The sequence below is a fragment of the Cinclus cinclus genome, chromosome 35 (assembly GCF_963662255.1).
Source record: "Cinclus cinclus chromosome 35, bCinCin1.1, whole genome shotgun sequence".
Taxonomy (NCBI): domain Eukaryota; kingdom Metazoa; phylum Chordata; class Aves; order Passeriformes; family Cinclidae; genus Cinclus; species Cinclus cinclus.
Window position 1 is genome coordinate 1,163,901 of NC_085080.1, and position 13,799 is coordinate 1,177,699.

The 13,799-nt window shown below is 60.9% G+C and overlaps 1 protein-coding gene across 1 annotated transcript; it reads right to left on the reverse strand.

Moving 5' to 3' along the window:
* Positions 1–347: 347 nt before the first annotated feature.
* On the reverse strand, positions 348–13,798 carry VARS2 (valyl-tRNA synthetase 2, mitochondrial). The gene is made up of 31 exons (XM_062512262.1): positions 13,535–13,798; positions 13,027–13,108; positions 12,594–12,694; positions 12,256–12,368; positions 11,707–11,773; positions 11,321–11,418; positions 11,158–11,239; positions 10,797–10,916; positions 10,608–10,719; positions 10,381–10,469; positions 9,870–9,960; positions 8,859–8,986; positions 8,483–8,586; positions 8,316–8,397; positions 8,009–8,085; positions 7,816–7,924; positions 7,608–7,716; positions 7,294–7,364; positions 6,649–6,774; positions 6,032–6,136; positions 5,578–5,646; positions 5,389–5,467; positions 4,512–4,645; positions 3,978–4,130; positions 3,001–3,201; positions 2,509–2,623; positions 1,883–2,055; positions 1,627–1,749; positions 1,402–1,517; positions 1,057–1,130; positions 348–448 (listed from the first exon to the last, which is right to left on the reverse strand). Exons 1-31 carry the CDS (start codon positions 13,784–13,786, stop codon positions 348–350), a joined length of 3,456 nt encoding a protein of 1,151 aa, XP_062368246.1. The 5' UTR covers positions 13,787–13,798.
* Between the last annotated feature and the right edge of the window lies 1 nt (position 13,799).

Genomic DNA, 13,799 nt, shown 5'->3' on the forward strand with positions numbered 1-13,799 from the left:
AGAGCCTCTGAGCGTTCTTGAGGCTGGATTTGGGGATCCCAAGATGGATTTTGGGGCGTTCGGCAGATTTGGAAGGAAATTAAAGTGGGCGGGGCCCGACAGGCAAATGAAATGGGGGGCGTGGGCCAGTGGGCGTGGCCTGATCCCAAAAAAGTGAATGGGCGTGGGACAGTGGGCGGAGTCATGAATGGGAGCGTGGGAAACGGCGACAAATGGACCCGTGGGGACAAACCTCAGTCGGAACACATCGATTTGGGGAGATGTCACCGCCCCGTTTATTTTGGGAACATTTTGGGGACATTTGGGGAGGTTTGGGGACATTTGGGGACATTGGGGACAGGCCGGTGTCACCTCCCCGCCCGGAGCCACAGGTGCAGGCAGAGCCCCCCGATGACAAAGGCCACCAGGACCATCCCCGCCATGTCCTCCACGCTGGGCCCGCTGACACCTGTGGGGACATCTGGGGACACTGGGGACACGTCACCAACACCCCCGGATGGCACCGACCCCATTCTGGTGTCATCGACCCCAGCCAGGTGTCCCAAGTGTCCCCAGGGGTCACTAACCCTGCTCCAAATGTCCCCAACCCCATTCCTGATGTCCCCAGCTCCATCCCAGGTGTCCCCAACCGTGTCCCAGGTGTCCCCAACCCCATCTCCAATGTCCCCCAGGTGTCCCCAGCTCCAATCCTGGTGTCCCAAGACCCTCCAAACCCTGTCCCAGGTGTCTCCAGGTGAGTCCCCAATGTCCCCAGGTGTCCCCAACCCCATCCCAGGCGTCCCCAACCCTGTCCCCAATGTCCCCAAGCCCTCACCTGGCACCTGCACAGTGATCCTGTGCAGTTTTTCCCAGGCCGGGTGTATCACCAGGCAGGTGTAGCTGTCCCCAGGAGTCCCCAGCCATCTCCCCAGTGTCCCCAAGAATTGTAGGGATTTGAGGAATTTTTGGGACATTTTGGAGAGATCTGGGGGAATTTTGGGAAAATTTGGGGGGATTTTGGGGCCATGACTGGATTATTTTTGGGTGTGTCCATGTCTGACCCCACTCCTGCCCCACCCCAGGGCGTGGCCAGCCCCACCTCATCCTGCGCTGCCTCTGCTGCGGCCACGGGTGGCGCTACCTGTGCACACCTGAACCACGCCCACCCAAACAGGACACGCCCACTCATGAATGAGGGGGGGGTTGAAAAATGGCCTGACCCTCCCCGCCAAAAAAACAAACCCCACCTAAGAGGCAAACAAGGACCCAAAAGCCCCCAAGAAAGGACCCAAAGCTCCCCAAGGTCCTTCATGCTTTGGCCCCTCCCCGAGCCACGCCCCCTCCTCCAAATCCCCACCCTCCCCCCCACCTTAACGATACCTAAACCTCATTAATATCAAGTTTCAATGATTTTTATTAAGCCCTGGGCCCCCTCCAGAGCTGGGGATCCCCGGGGGGGTCTCTGAGGGGTCCCCGGGGGTCTCCAGGGCCTGCAGGGCCTGCTCCAGCCTGGCCAGGTCCGCTCGGAGCACTGCGGCCTAGGGAGGGGAGGGGTTAATTAACAACCGGGCCACGCTAACGAGGCCGCCCCACCCCCCCACGGCCTCGTTAATGAGGGTAGCCGTGCTAATTAAGGAATTGCCCAACCTGGTGGTGCTGGGCGGTGCCGGGGAGGGGCTCCCGGGCCCCCCCGAGGCTCCTGAGGCGCCGCTCGAGGTTCGTGAGGCGAGCGCGGAGCTGGGCCCGGGCAGGCCCTGGATCCACCAGGCCCTGAGGGAGGGGGAACGGGACGGGTGGGTCCCCCAAACGTCACCGAGGGGGAGGGAAGGGACCCCCAAAACGTCACCGGGGGAGGGGGGTGAGACCCCAAACCCCGCCCCCACAGACCAGGCCCCGCCCTCACCTGGATGCGCAGGTGAACGAAGGTTCCGGAAGCTGCTGGAGCTCCCGCCCAGCCCGGCCCCGGCTCCGCCCCTGGGGGCAGAAGCTGAACAGGCCCCGCCCCCGAGAGTGCCTGGAAGGCGGAGCCGAGCGGCTCCAGCCAATCGCGAGCCGGCTCCTGGCACTGCACCAGCACTGTCAGGAGAAAACCACGCCCACAACATGGCCGCCCATGAGTGCAGCAACATGGCGGCCACCGTGGGGGACGCCATCTTGGGTAGGGAGGGGCATGCTGGGAGATGTGGCCATTCTGCAAAGAGCGCTGGGATTTGTAGTTCCCAAGCTCTGGCAGCCATCATGGATGGTCCCAAGGCATGCTGGGACTTGTAGTTTTCCTTGGAGACGCCATATTGATTTTCGTAAAGCACGCTGGGACACGCGTGTCCCATTGGTGGCCATATTGGCCGGTCCCAAAGCATGCTGGGATTTGTAGTCCAAGTCTGATTGGCCATTTTGGGTTTCCTTTGGCAGCCATCTTGGCTCCTTCAAAGCACGCTGGGATTTGTAGTTCCCCTCCCCCACCACCTTGGCCGCCCCGGGGCCTGCTGGGAGTTTCAATCCCGTGTCCCCTCCCCCCCCGGGGCTCACCTGGGGGTCGGGAGGCACCCCTGAGCCCAAAGGTCTCCCGCAGGCCCCGCACGGCCCTCACCAGCTCCAACATGGCGGCCACCTGCGTCTCCAGCTCGGGACTGTGCCACCGAGCCTGGGGGGAGGGGAGGGAATGGGGTTGAGACCCCCCCCCCAGCACCCCCCAAACCCACCCAGAGCTCCCCAAAACCCCCAAACCCACCCCCGACCCACCCAGACACCCCCCAAAACCTCCCTTGCCTCCCCCAAACACCTCCCCTCCAGAAGATGCCCCCGAAATCCCCCAAACCCCACCTAGAACCAGCCTCCAACCCCACCCAAACCCACCCCAGACACCCCAAAACCACCCAGGACCCCCCAAAATCCCTCAAGCCCACCCCAGATACCCAAAGCCCCCACCAGGACCTCCAAAAACCCCCAAAACCCAGCCAGGACCATGCCAGGCACCCCAAAACTCCCCCGGGACCCACCTAAAATCCCCCCAGTGCTCACCAGTTTTTGGGGGTCAGGGAAGGGGGCCCTGCAGAGGGTGGGGGGCGCGGGGGGCGCGCGGGGCAGGCGCTGCCAGAGCTCCTCGGCCAAGAAGGGGGCGAAGGGGGCCAGGAGGCGAAGGCCCAGCTCGGAGCCGGCCACGAGGGTGGCCAGGACACCGGGACGGAGAGAAGGGGACAGCAGGGACACCTTGGCCACCTCCTGGGGACGGGATCGGGGTGAGAAACCCCAAACGGGGGGAGAAATCCCACGATGGGGAGAGAAACCCCAAAATGGGGAGAGAAACCCCAAAATGGGGATTGGGATCAAGATTGGGGGTAAGAAACCCTGAAATGGGGACAGGGAACGGGATTTGGGGTGAAAAAAAGCCCAAAATGGGGAGAGAAACCCCAAAATGGGGAGAGAAACCCCAAAATGGGGATTGGGAACAAGACTGGGGGTAAGAAACCCTGAAATGGGGACAGGGAACGGGATTTGGGGTGAAAAAAAGCCCAAAATGGGGAGAGAAACCCCAAAATGGGGAGAGAAACCCCAAAATGGGGATTGGGAACAAGATTGGGGGTAAGAAACCCTGAAATGGGGACAGGGAACGGGATTTGGGGTGAAAAAAGCCCAAAATGGGGTCCCAGGGTGGATTTGGAGGGGTCCCAGGGTTGTTTTTGGGCGGTGACTTTGGGGGTTCTCAGCGTGATTTTGGGGTGGATTTTGGGGTGATTTTTAGGATGTTTTTGGGGTGTTTTTGGGGGTGATTTTGGGATGTTTTTGAGGTGATTTTAGTATGTTTTTGGGGTATTTTGGGATGTTTTGGGGGTGATTTTTGGGTATTTTTGGGGATGTTTTTGGGGTGATTTTGGGGGTGATTTTGGGACGTTTTGGGATATTTCTGGGGATGTTTTTGGGGGTGAATTTGGGATGTTTAGGGGGTGATTTCAGGGTGTTTTGGGGATGTTTCTGGGGTGATTTCAGGGTGTCCATACCAAGTAAACGTCACAGAAGTTCCGAACCCAGAAGTTCTGCACGGCCCCAGCTGCTCCCTGGAACTGCAGCGCCTCCAAGTGGCGACAGCAGGCGGCGACAGCAGCGGCCAAACGGGACAGGAGCCAGCGGTCCAGGGGGGCTACGGGGGCTACCTGGGGTGGGGAGGGGTCACAGAGAGCCGGGGGGGCCAACCTGGGGTGGGGAGGGGTCACAGAGAGCCGGGGGTGGCTACCTGGGATTGGGGGAAAAATGAGGGAATTTGGCACTGTCGGGAATTTGAGGCTGTCTTTGGGTTCCCTGGGGTTGTTTTTGGGTGGATTTTGGGGTCTCTGTTACCTCCTCAGGGGGTTTTGGGGTCTCTCACCTCCTCGGGGGTGTTTTTGGGGTTTCAGGGGGTGTTTTGGGGGTTTTTGGGGTCTCTCACCTCCTCGGGGGTGTTTTTGGGGTTTCAGGGGGTGTTTGGGGTCTCTCACCTCCTCAGGGGTGTTTTTGGGGTTTCAGGGGGTGTTTGGGGGGTTTTTGGGGTCTCTCACCTCCTCGGGGGGTGTTTTTGGGGTGCCCCCCTCCCTCTCCAGGGCCCTGAGCACAAAGCCGACCCCGTTCCAGACTTTGTTGCAGAAGCGGCGCTGAGTCAGCACCGAGGCCACGCCCACCCGGATTTCGGGGCCTGGGGGGGGGGGAGGAGGGGAAATTTGGGGTTGGGGGGGGGGGGGCTCCAGGACCCCACAGGCCCCTAAAGCTCCTCCCCACCCCCTCCCAGTGCTCCCAGTGCTCCCCGTCCCCATCCTGGCCAAGGTGCCCCGGGGATTTTGGGGTGACTTGGGGGTCCCTGGGGGATTTATGGGGGGAAAATTTTGGGGTCTCTGGGTGGATCTGGGGGCTTCCCAGGAGGATTTTTGTATCTCTGGATGGATCTGGGAGGGTCCCATGGTGATTTTGGGGTCCCTGGGGGATTTGGGGGAGTCCCAGAGTGATTTTTGGGATGCCAAGAGGATTTGGGGGTGATTTTGGGGGTCCAGGAGTGGATCTGGGGGGTCCCAGGATACATTTTGGGGTGGTTTTGGAATATTCTGGAATATTTTAGGGTGATTTTGGGGTGTTTTGGGTGGGGGCCTCGCCGTGCACGTTGTGGCTGCTCAGGGCCAGGTGGGATCCCGGGAGGATTTGGGGGCGATTTTGGGGTCCCAGTGGGATTTTGGGGTGATTTTGGGATATTCTGGGATATTTTGGGGTGATTTTGGGGTGTTTTGGGTGGGGGCCTCGCCGTGCACGTTGTGGCTGCTCAGGGCCAGGTGGGATCCCAGGAGGATTTGGGGGTGATTTTGGGGTCCCAGTGGGATTTTGGGGTGATTTTGGGATATTCTGGGATATTTTGGGGTGATTTTGGGGTGTTTTGGGTGGGGGTCTCACCGTGCACGTTGTGGCTGCTCAGGGCCAGCCTCAGGGCGTCGGCACCGCACTCGGGGATCCCCTGTGGGAACTGCTGCCTCTGGGGGGGGATTTTGGGGGGTCACGAAGGATTTGGGGAGATTTTTGGGGTCAGGAAGGATTTTGGGGGGAATTTTGGGGGGTTCTGGGTCAATTTTTTGGGGGTCTCACCTGCCCCTCCTGGGCCACCTGCAGCTCCTGGGGGTCCAGGGTTCGACTCTGAAGCTTCTCCTGCAGCTCCTGGGGCACAAAAAACCCCAAAATCAGCCCCAAATCACCCCAAAATCAGCCAAAATCTTGTGGGATTTTCATGGGATTTTTGGGGGATTTTTGTGGGATTTTCGGGGGGAAATTTGTGGGATTTTTGGGGGGAATTTCTTCGGAATTTTGTGGGATTTGGGGGAAATTTTTGTGGGGATTTCTGCGGGGAGTTTGGGGGAATTTTTGGGGAATGTTTTTGCGTGACTTTGGTGGGATTTCTTTCTGGATTTTTGAGGGGATTTTTGTGAGATTTCTGTGCGATTTGTGGTAGGATTTTTATGGGATTTCTGTGGGATTTTTGTGGGATTTTGAGGTGATTTTTGTTGGATTTTCAGGGGGATTTGGGGGGGATTCTTGGGGGTACCTGGAGCGTGGCCCCCCCGATGACGTCACGCGGGTCGATGACGTTCCCCAGGGATTTGCTCATTTTCCTTCCCTGGGAATCCCGGACCAGAGAGTGCAGCAGGACCTGGGGGGAAGGGGACAGGGGACAGTGGGATCCCCAAAAATGGGGACGGGGACCCCAAAAACGGGGATGGGGACCCCAAAAATGGGACTGGGGACACTGGGACCCCTGAAAATGTAGATGGGGACCCCCAGGAAAGGATCAGGCACCAGGAAAGGGGGAAAAAGGGACCCAGGGGCCAGTTGGGGACATTTTGGGGACATTGGGGGACCCTTGGAGACCCTTGGGAACCTTTGGGACATTTGGGAACATTTAAGGACATTTGGGAACCCCCGGGACACTTTGGGGACCCTTGGGACACTTTGAGGACATTTGGGGACATTTTGGGACATTTGGGAACATTTAAGGACGTTTGGGAACTCCTGGGACACTTTGGGAAGCCTTGGGGACACTTTGGGGACATTTTGCAACCCTTGGGGACATTTGAGGACATTTTGGGGACAGTCTGGGGACGTCTGGGGACATTTAAGGACATTTGGGAACCCCTGGGGACACTTTGGGGACAGTTTGGGGACCTGAGAGAAGGGCAGCTGTCCCGTGAGCTGCTGGCCCAGCATGGCCATCCGGGCCACCCAGAAGAACAGGAGGTCACTTCCGGTCACCAGCACGGAATTGGGGTAAAAACGGCCAAAATCGGGGCTCTGGGGACACAGAGGGACAAAGGGACATCGAGGGGACAAAAGGGATACAGAGGGGACGGAAGGGACATCAAAGGGTGGCACCGTTGGCCTGGAGGGCAAAGGGAACATTTGGGGACATTTTGGGGACATTTAGGGACATTGGGGGACACTTTGGGACATTTGGGGACATTGAAGGGACACTGAGAGGACACTTAGGGGACATCCAGGGACATTTGGGGACAGTTTGGGGACAATTGGAAACACTCAGGGACATTTAGGGACACTTAATGGACACTCAGGGAGATTTGGGGACATTTGGGGACACTTAGGGGACACTCAGGGAGATATGGGGACATTTAGGGAGACTTGGAGAAACTCAGGGACATTTGGGGACACTCAGAGAGATTTGGGGACAATTGGAAACACTTGGGACATTTAGGGACACTTAAGGGACACTCAGGGAGATTTGGGGACATTTGGGGACACTCAGGGAGATTTGGGAACATTTTGGGGACATTTTGGGGACATTTGGGGCCTCACCTGCTCGGGCCAGCCCAGGGCAGCGAAGGGGAAGAGAGCGGAGGAGAACCAGGTGTCCAAAACATCGGGGTCTGGGGACAGAAAAGTGTCCCAAACTGTCACCAAAATGTCCCCAAATGTCCCCAAAACGGGATCGGGGACACGGAAATGTCACCAAGGGGACCCCAATCCCCAAACTTCGGGATCCCAAAACCCTAAATCCTCAAGTTTTGGGATTCCAAACCCCAAACACCCAAATTTCACGATCCCAAAACCCCAAACCCTGAATTCCAAACCCCACCCCCCCAAATTTCGGGATCCCCTCCCCCCCTCACCTTGCTGCAGCTGCACCTGTCCAGGTGAGCACCCCAAAATCCTGGCGGCCTCCGCACGAGCCTCGGCCTCGCTGCGCCCCACGAACCACGGCCCCTCCTGGGGACTCACCTGGGGACAGGTACACGCCTGGGGACAGGGACACGCCTGGGGACACAGCTGGGGACAGGGACACACCTGGGGACACACCTGGGCACCTTGTGGACCTACCTGGGTATCCTGGGCACACACCTGGGCAGCTGTGGGCACGGTGCCCCCCCTCACCTGGTACGCAGGTACCTGATGGCCCCACCAGAGCTGACGGGAGAGGCACCAGTCCCTGGGAGGGAGAGGAGGAGGGGTTTGGGGGGGTCCTGAACACACCTGGGACCCCTCCCCTCACCTGATACCCTCCCCCCCTCACCCCACGTTCTCCATCCAGGTTTTCCAGTTTTTCTCGTGGAATTTGGGCACCAGGTGGAGCCTCCCCGACGTCACTGCCTGGGGACAGTGGGACAGGTGAGATTCCTCAGGTGTGCCCAGGTGGGTGCAACCCCCCCAGGTGTGCCAAGGTACACTCAGGTGTACCCAGGTCACCCACATGGTCCCCCAGGTGTACCCAGGTGACTCCCCAAGTGTGCCCAGGTGTGTGTGACCCCCACCCAGGTGCCCCCAGGTGTACCCAGCTTTCCCCCCTGTGTACCCAGGTGCCCCCAGGTGTGCCAGCTCACCTGCAGAGCCCCCCTGGCCATGTCCCCACAGCTCAGGAACCACTGACGCTTGAGCAGGAACTCAACGACGTCCCCGGAGCGGCTGCGGGGACACAAGGGGACATTGGGGACACCTGAGGGGACACCTGGGGGGTGGCAGGTGACACCCGGGGCACACCTGGCTGTACCTGCAGAGGGGCAAGGTCATGGCGTGGTCCTGGACACCCCGGAACAGCCCGAGCTGGGCCAGGGCTGCCACAACGCGGGCACGGGCCTCGAACCTGGGGACACCCTGGGGACACAGGGGGGACATTGGGGACACTGGAGGGATTTGGGGACATTGGGGGGATTGGGGACATTTGGGGGGATTGGGGACACTCGGGACATTGGGGACATTTGGGGGATTGGAGACGTTTGGGGACATTGACCAGATTTGGGGACACATCTGGGGCCAATTTTGGGGACATTTTAGGGACACGTTTGGGGACACTGCAGAACCAGTTTGGTCCCAGTTTGGGGCCGTTTTTAGGGACACATCTGGGGACACTTTGGGGACACAGGTACCTGCAGCCACCCCCCACCTGGGGGACACAAGGTGCCATTGTCCCCAATGACCGAGAGCAGGGGCAGAGCGTGGGCCCGGGCCAGAGCCAGGTCCTGGGGACTGTGCCCAGGTGTGACCTTCACTGCACCTGGGCACGGGGACACACCCGGGGGTCACCTCTGTGTGTCACCTGGGTCACCTCAGTGTCACCCGTGTCATCTCAATCACCCATGTGTCACCTGAGTGTCACTAGGTCACCTCTCTATGTGCCACCTGTGTGTCACCCATGTCATCTATGTGCCATCTCATTGTCACCTGTGTCACCTCAGTGTCACCTGTGTGTCACCCACGGCCACTCGGTGTCACCCATTGCTTTCCTTCCACTCCCAAATTGGTCCCAGTGCTCCATCCCAGTCCCTCCCAATCCCTCTCAGTCCATCCCAGTCCCCTCCCAATCCATCCCAGTCCATCCCAATCCATCCCAGTCCCCTCCCAGTCCATCCCAGTCCCTCCCAGTCCCCTCCCAGTCCATCCCAATCCCCTCCCAGTCCCTCCCAATCCATCCCAGTCCCCTCCCAGTCCATCCCAGTCCCTCCCAGTCCCCTCCCAGTCCATCCCAATCCCTCCCAGTCCCCTCCCAGTCCATCCCAATCCCCTCCCAGTCCCTCCCAATCCATCCCAGTCCCCTCCCAGTCCATCCCCATCCCCTCCCAGTCCCTCTCAGTCCATCCCAGTCCCCTCCCAGTCCATCCCAATCCCCTCCCAGTCCCTCCCAATCCCTCTCAGTCCATCCCAGTCCCCTCCCAGTCCATCCCCATCCCCTCCCAGTCCCTCCCAATCCATCCCAATCCCCTCCCAGTCCATCCCCATCCCCTCCCAGTCCCTCTCAATCCATCCCAATCCCCTCCCAGTCCCTCCCAATCCATCCCAGTCCCTCCCAGTCCATCCCAGTCCATCCCAGTCCCCTCCCAGTCCCTCCCAGTCCCCTCCCAGTCCCCCCCAATCCCATCCCAGTCCCCCCAGTCCCTCACCAGTGCCCATCTCAGGCTGCACGCTGCTGTCGGTCACCACGGGCAGCAGGGCCCCGCTGAACGGGTGCCGCACCCGGCGGCCATGAAGGTGCTGAGGGGGCGTGGTCAGAGCTGGCCACGCCCCTGACACACCCAGTCCCCTAAAGAGCCTCACCAGAGTAAGCCCCGCCCCCTTCGTGGGTGGAGCCATTCCAGACCAATCCCTGCCAGGCTGTGATGGCCACGCCCAGCCGCTCACCACACCCCCAGCCATGAAAGCTCCACCCCTTTGCCCTTACTTAGATACTGAGAAAGGGGAGGGGCTAAATCTGACCAATGGAATACATGCAGGGAAGCCACACCCCTCCCACCCCACAAGCCACGCCCACCACAAATTTCAGGGTCTCAAGGCTCCGCCCCACCAAGGATCCACCCATGGAGGCCCCACCCTTCCAAATGAGGCCACACCCTTCAGGTGAGACCCCACCCCTCAGCTGAGGCCCCTCCCCCAGGTGAGACCCCGCCCCCTCACCAGGTACCGCGGGTCCTTCGGGTTCACGGCCACGGCCACGTCCCCAAAAATGGTCTCAGGGCGAGTGGTGGCCACGGGCAACTCCAGCCCTGGGGACACGAGGGGACACTGAGGGGACGCCCAGGTGTCCCCAGCGCCACCCACATTGTTCCCAGTGCCACCCCAGGAGTACCCAGTGCCACCAGAATGTCCCCAGTGCCACCCCAGGTGTCCCCAGTGCCACCCACCGTCATCCCCCTCCACGGGGTAGGCGAAGGTGACGAGGAGGCCGAAGGTCACGGGTTGGGGACAGTTGGGGACATTGAGCTCCGTGGGACCCGACAGCACTCGGGGCTCCACCTGTGGGGACAGGGGGGGTCAGAGACACGGGGGACAGCTGGGGACACTTTGGGGACTTTTGGGGACATTGGGGACACCTCGACGTCGGCCAGGGCAGAGCCCAGGGCACAGCTCCAGGTCACCACTCTCTGGTCCCTCCGGATCAGCCCCGCCCGGAACAGCCGCACGAACGCCTCGGTGACAGCTCGGGAGAAGGCCTGGGGACACAGGGGACACTTGGGGACACAATTCACACAGAGCTGGGGACAGTTTAAGGAGGTTTGGGGCACTTGGGGACACTGTGGGGGTAGCAGGGGAATCTTGAGGACAGTTGGGGACACTCTGGGGACAGCTCAGGGAGGTTTGGGGGAGCTCAGGAGAGCCGGGGACACTCCAGTCGTACTCTGGTGACATTTGGTGACTCTCTGGTGACATTTGGGGACACTTGGGGACACTGACCGGGTCCATGGTGAAGGCACAGCGGCTCCAGTCCAGCGAGGCCCCGAGCGCCCGCAGCTGCCCCAGGATCTCGTCCCCGTGCCTGGAGGGGACAGGGACGGTGACACCGCGGGGCCACCGCCCCGGGCTGTCCCCAGGGGTGTCCCCAGGGGTGTCCCCTCACCTCTCCTTCCAGCGCCAAACCTCCCTCAGGAACTCAGCCCGGCCCAGGTCCTGCCGGCGCTGCCGCCGGTGCCGCCACAGCCAGCGCTCCACCACGGCCTGGGGACATCGGGGACATTTTGGGGACGTTGGGGACAGCCCCCAGTGCCACCACAGCCAGCGCTCCACCACGGCCTGGGGACATCGGGGACATTTTGGGGACATTGGGGACAGCCCCCAGTGCCACCACAGCCAGCGCTCCACCACGGCCTGGGGACATCGGGGACATTTTGGGGACGTTGGGGACAGCCCCCAGTGCCACCACAGCCAGCGCTCCACCACGGCCTGGGGACATCGGGGACATTTTGGGGACGTTGGGGACATCACTGGGGACATTTGGGGACACACCTGGGTGGCAATGCCAGCGTGGTCGGTGCCCGGCACCCACAGGACGCTCCAGCCCTGCATCCTCCGCCTGTGCCCCAAAAACCCCCAAAATAGACCCCAATACCCACCCAAAAGAAACTCCAAAATAGACCCCAAAGTGAACACTAAAAGAGACCCCAAAAAAACCCAAAATTCACCCAAAACCCCCCAAAATACATCCCAAAGCCCATCCAAAAGAACAAAGAAACCCCAAAATCATCCCAAAACTGCCCCAAAATAAATCCCCAACCCCCCCAAATAGCCCCAAGTAACCCAAAAATCTCCCCAAATGCCCCCAACCCCCCAAAAATCCCCTCAAACCCCTCCAAAAACCCCTAAAATTCCCTTAAACCCCCCCAACCCCCAACACTCAACCCCCCCAAAATTCCCCCTAAACCTTCTCAAAATCCCCTCAAACCACTCCGAAACCTCCCAAAATCCACCCAAAACCCCACTCAACCCTCCGAAAATTCTCCCAAAGTTCTCTCAAACCCCACAAAATCCCCCAAAATGCCCCAAACCCGCACTGACCATCGCACCAGGATGTCCTGCAGGGTCACTGTCAGGGCGTGGCCCAGGTGCAGGGACCCCGTGACGTTGGGGGGGGGCAGCACCAGGCTCAGCACCGGGGACCCCCCCGGGGCCTGGGGGGGAACAGGTGAGGCTTGGGGGTGGGGCTGAACCCCCCAGGTGTGTCCTGAATGCCCCCAGGTGTGTCCTGCACCCCCCCCCCCCCCCCCCCAAGGTGTGTCCTAAACCCCCCCTCAGGTGTGTCCTGACCTCCTCCAGGTGTTTCCTGACTTCCCCCAGGTGTGTTCAGGGGTGCCCAGGTGTGGTTTCTGGGGGGCTCAGGTGTGCTCTCCCCTCACCTGTTCGGGGGGGCTGAAGACCCCTCCCCTCTCCCACCACTGGTACCAGGCAGACTCCACGTAGCGGGGGCTGTACTGGGGGGGCAGCGGCACCTGCGTGGCTGAGATGTCCCCAAATGTCACCTGGAGGGGGTGACAGGGCCACCACCCCCCCTGAGGACACCCCCAAACCCCAAATCCCCCAAAAATCCCACAAAATCCACCCAAAATCCCCCCAAACCGTGGCTGAAATGTCCCCAAATGTCGCCTGGGGGGGTGACAGGGCCACCACTCCCCTTGGGGACACTTTTGGGACATTTTTGGGTTGTCCCTGATCCCTTTTGGGGGACCCCTTGAACCCCCCCTTGGGCTCACCTTGGGGTCAACTTTGGGGGTATTTTCAGGGTCATTTTGGGGACATTTTTGGGGTCACTTTGGGGACACGCCCCCGTACCCTTTTTTCCGTCGGGTCCCAGGGGATGCCGATATTCCACCTCAGCTTTTGGGGTCCAACCTTTGGGGAGTGGACTGGGCTCCTGCAGAACCAGTATGGACCAGTAAAAACCAGAATAGACTCTTATGAACCAGTGGAGTCTGACTCCCACCAGTACAAACCAGTGTTGTTCACACCAAAATGCCTCCCAGCACCCCCCAGTCATTCCCAGTGCTCCCCAACGCCACTCCCAGTCCCTCCCCAGTGCCCCCCAGTCCCTCTCAACTCTTCTCCCAGTTATCCCAGTCCCTCCCAGTGTCCCCCAGTTATCCCCAGTGCCCCCAACCCCACTCCCAGTCGCTCCCCAGCTATCCCCAGTCCCTCCCAGTGTCCCCCAGTTATCCCCAGTGCCCCCCATTCCCTCCCAGCGCCCCCAACCCCACTCCCAGTCGCTCCCCAGCTATCCCCAGCCCCTCCCAGTGTCCCCCAGCCCCTCCCAGTGCTCCCCAGTCCGTCCCAGTCCCATCACCTGCCCGGCTGCCGCTCTCCCCTCAGCGCGCTCCCTCTTCAATCGCTGCCGCTTCTCGCGCTGCTCGCGCCCGCGGAGCCTCGCGAGCTCCGAGGGGTCCCACGCGGGGTTCCCGAGGGTCTCCCCGGCTTGGGGGGGCTCCTCTGAGGGGGTCCCGGTGCTCCAGGCCCGAACTCGGACCCGGCCTCCCCCGGGACCCCCCAAAATCCGGGGGGCACCGAAGGCACCGCGGCTGAGGGAGGGCGCCGCCATCTTGGAGGGGCGG